Source organism: Apiospora marii (assembly GCF_038362585.1).
Source record: "Apiospora marii strain CBS 49790 chromosome Unknown utg000004l_segment0_segment0, whole genome shotgun sequence".
NCBI lineage: Eukaryota > Fungi > Ascomycota > Sordariomycetes > Amphisphaeriales > Apiosporaceae > Apiospora > Apiospora marii.
Window position 1 is genome coordinate 3,285,184 of NW_027117375.1, and position 3,736 is coordinate 3,288,919.

Here is a 3,736-nt window from a genome sequence, read left to right on the forward strand (position 1 = left end):
GTCTTGTGGTTCCTTTGATATCGTTCCCAGAAAAAAAAATCATGCCGTAAAGAACGCCATTGATTGTCCCCGGATAAGTAATCCCGTGTATACCGTTAACCATTCCGTCCCGTCCCTCCCTTTCCCGTTCCTTCCAACCGAAATGTTACCATCCGTTAGAATTCCTCATAATGAAAACTGTCAAAAAAGAACAATAACGGACCTATCCCCCAACGCCAGTGGCAATGCGTGTTGAAATCAAAGTGTTCATCATGGTGGTTGCTGCCATCCGATCGGGGGCAGACTACCAAACGTACGTCAATATAGACCCACGGCCCTTACAGGATCCTTGGATCTGGCCTGCTGCCTGTTCCAAAGCTAGCAGAACAAGTGAAGTTGCCAAGTAGATTGGCCCGTTGGTATGGGGAGTGGCTGCTCGAGGCTTGTTCGCAGCATCATCACCTCTTCCATCCAACGTTCCAAATGACGTGGGCAATGTCTCGGGCCGTGTTGACAGTGTCGATTACACGGCCGATTATGCCATCATTCCCTACGTTGTCGCCTTCTTCGTAAGGCATCAGCATGCCCGACTCGGTGCGACGCATACCGGCGGGCGCGGCAGCCAGATTGCTGCCAGAAGCAGAGCTTTGTAGACCAGAACCTCGAGTCTGAGCGAGCTGGTCGACTGGGCTCGACACCGGTGTGTCGGTCCCCTCGTCGTCCCCATCGTCGTCACTATCATCGACAAAAAATCTCCCCGACGCTTTTGAAGGTCGCAGAGTATCCTGTGACGCCGACGGAGACAACATCGGGCTCCGTAGTGGGCTCGAGCTGTGACGCATAGCCGAGTCTTGGGAGGCACCAAACTCATCCTTGGACTTCAGTGTCGTTGAAGGCAGCATGGCAATCGTCCTGCTCTCACTGGTCGTTGGCACCTTGGCCTGCTTGCGCAGGTTGAATGGTTTCTTTTTCGATGCAGTGGGCTTCATCATGATGCCGCCATCATCGGAATCACTATCGTCGTCGTAATTCCATTGAGCCTGATCTGCGTCGTCTTCTTCATCCTCGTCGCCTCTTACTTCAACGGCGATACATTGCTTGACCTGTTCGTCAAAGTGGATGTGTTTGCGCTCGGCTGATGGGGAGACAGCTCCGGAAGAGTTTGTTGACGGGATCAAACTAGTGTTCATGCGGCTCATTTTTTGCGAGGCGAACGGGAAGGTAGCAAAGTCCGTCGCTGCCCGTTGGAGGATTGGCCTGGACACCCGGGCAGGGCCATCTTGCTGAGCTTGGACCGCAGCCGTTGCCTGCTTCAGCAGAGAGGACGAAGATATCGACTTCTGTAGCATGACTTCCGACATGCTCCGCTTCTTCAAGATTGGCTTCTTGATGAAACTGTCACACCGCGATAGCGAGTTGCTGCCGTGCTCCGCGTCCACAGAAAACATTTTGATTTGCCGCGTTTGCAGCGGACCATACAGCCACGTTACGTCGCAGTCCTTGAGCCTGTGCGGAAATTAGAGCTTGGACATAGCAGGAAGGTTATTCGGCGCCACTTACCAGTTGAGAGTCTCGGGAGAAATGGTCTTCAAACAGTACTTGGACTTCATCCACGTCCTCCACGACGCATTCTCGAGACGCGAGGCGTTGCTATACTCTCCCCTTTTAGACACAATGTAGCGCCATGAGGACCAAATGTCTTCTTCCCTCCAGTTGTGTGACAAATAGTCCACGTGTTGAGTGGGATGATGTGTGACAAAAGTATCGTCCTCGGCGTGATCAGTTAGCTCGGGGGAGTCTGGACGTGACGGGCTAGTCGGCGTTCCATGTTCGACGGGCGAGACTGGGTAGGAGTCTCCAGTCCGCGGGCTCGCCGGAGGCTCTAGGTCCTCAAGGGGTGCGAAGAATGGGTTCTCGTCGTAGGTTGGCAGCAAGATGTCGTCGTCTTCGCAATGGCCATCCAAGGACAGGCTGGTGGCTGGAGTGGACGAGTAGGACGGGTTTGCTGAGTCGGCGTGGATGGTGTCGGGTGAGGAGGGGGCCGATGAGGGATCCGAGTCTGATATTATGTGATACGACTGGTGGTATGTGTCCGCAATGCGAGAGGCAGAGGCAGATGGGTGGAAGTGTTGTGAATGCTTGGGCATGAACTTTGTCTGCGATTGTGATCGTCGGAGAGCGGACGACGAGAAAAGCCCATTGTCTTCGGAGGATAGCACGACCGCCATTGTGTCTGCCGGGGCGGTGGTTGCTGAGGAGTAGAGGGTAAATAATCGAACGAGTGTCTCCGGTGTCCCAAGTAGACTGCCAAACCAAGCCCTCCTACTCAATTATGCCCGTCAACGACCAGAACGCATTCGTCATGGGTACTGGTTCTATGGGGGTTTCTCGCTCTCTCTGTCTCTTTCTCTATCAACTCGAACTCATAGCCTCCCTCTGTCTGTACGTCGAGTGCTAGTATGCTTAAATGTAGGGTGGTGGTGGTGGTGGTGGTCGTCGTCGTCGTAGTAGGGCCAGCACCGACAACAGACTGCTTTAAACGTAGACGTCGAGGGACGTGAAGGCAGCTATGAAGTAATGCGAAGATGGTAGTAGTGTGGGCAATGGAGCCAACGGTTGGAACCCAAGATCCAGTTATCAAACGAAAGTCAAGGAGACCCAAGAAAACCTGGAGTCCATGAAATAGATGGAATGGATACTGATCGTCAAAAGGGCCGATATATACACATGGGAAAAAAAGGCGACAGTACAATGGCCGTTGGTCGGAAGCGGAAGACGGACCAAATCAAGCGAGGTGGAAAGGGTTGTGGTCTGTGGCTGGCTCCCGCCTGGTCTTTTGTTGGAGACGAAACGGAATGCAGGTGGAGAGAGGAAGTGTGGTCGTGGTTGTGGTCGTGGTGGTGATATGTATGCAAGAAGCACGGAAAACAAGGTGTGGGAAACGCAAGTTAAGGCAAGGCAACAAATGTCGAAGGGAAGGGGTATGAGTGGATGGCGTGGGATGGGTGGATTGATGGATGGATGGAGAGCAAGCCATGCAGCGGCCAAGAGGCTACAAAGGCTAGACCAACAGTGAAAATTACCGGGAGATCGGAAGGTATTGCAAAGCGACAAGGATCGTTTTTTCTAGAGATGCGGAGGGGGGGTTTCGAGCAGTGCTAGGGGACCCATCCGAGGGTACCTGCTAGCCCCAAGAGGTCGTAGGCCGCCTCTTGTTCTGCTGCACCCACGAGGAATCAAGGGCGAGGGCGAAGTTGAGGGATGGGAACTGGTATCTGTGTGTGTGCCCTGTACATTAGGTGTCTCTACTGTTCACTTATCACGATATTCGTTCGATCTTCCAGCGGTCCACTACATGTATCTATCTAGCTGGACAACCGAGATCAGAAGGTACGTCGACTACTGCACCGGCCATCGCAAGTACCTCCCACGGCGTATGCTCGCACACGCAGGACGTTGAACACTACTGTACTACCTCTTCTTAGCATTGTACTCGGCTGCTGTATTTCCCTCTTTCCATCGAAGTAACTTCAGACATGCATAGAGGTGCATCTAAGTCAAGTGTGGATGCATTCAGATTGGAAGTGGATGTCAGCCATTCATCTGCCCCATCTGCGAGCAGGCAGGCCCGGTCTAGGTTTATTCTTGTTCATGGTTTGATGCAGCTTCTAACGCTGACGAGGCGGGCTGATAGCGAAACGAGAAGATACGACCTCAGTTGCAGACTCGTTGATACAATTCGATAAGTGCAAGCAGA

General features: G+C 53.0%; 1 protein-coding gene across 1 annotated transcript; it reads right to left on the reverse strand.

Annotated features, from left to right (window-relative positions):
* Window positions 1–437: 437 nt before the first annotated feature.
* PG985_006975 (uncharacterized protein) lies at window positions 438–2,207 on the reverse strand (the record flags this gene model as incomplete). The annotated part of the gene is made up of 2 exons (XM_066826744.1): window positions 438–1,485; window positions 1,540–2,207. The coding sequence occupies 2 exons, from the start codon at window positions 2,205–2,207 to the stop codon at window positions 438–440; spliced, it is 1,716 nt and encodes a 571-aa protein (XP_066686351.1).
* Between the last annotated feature and the right edge of the window lie 1,529 nt (window positions 2,208–3,736).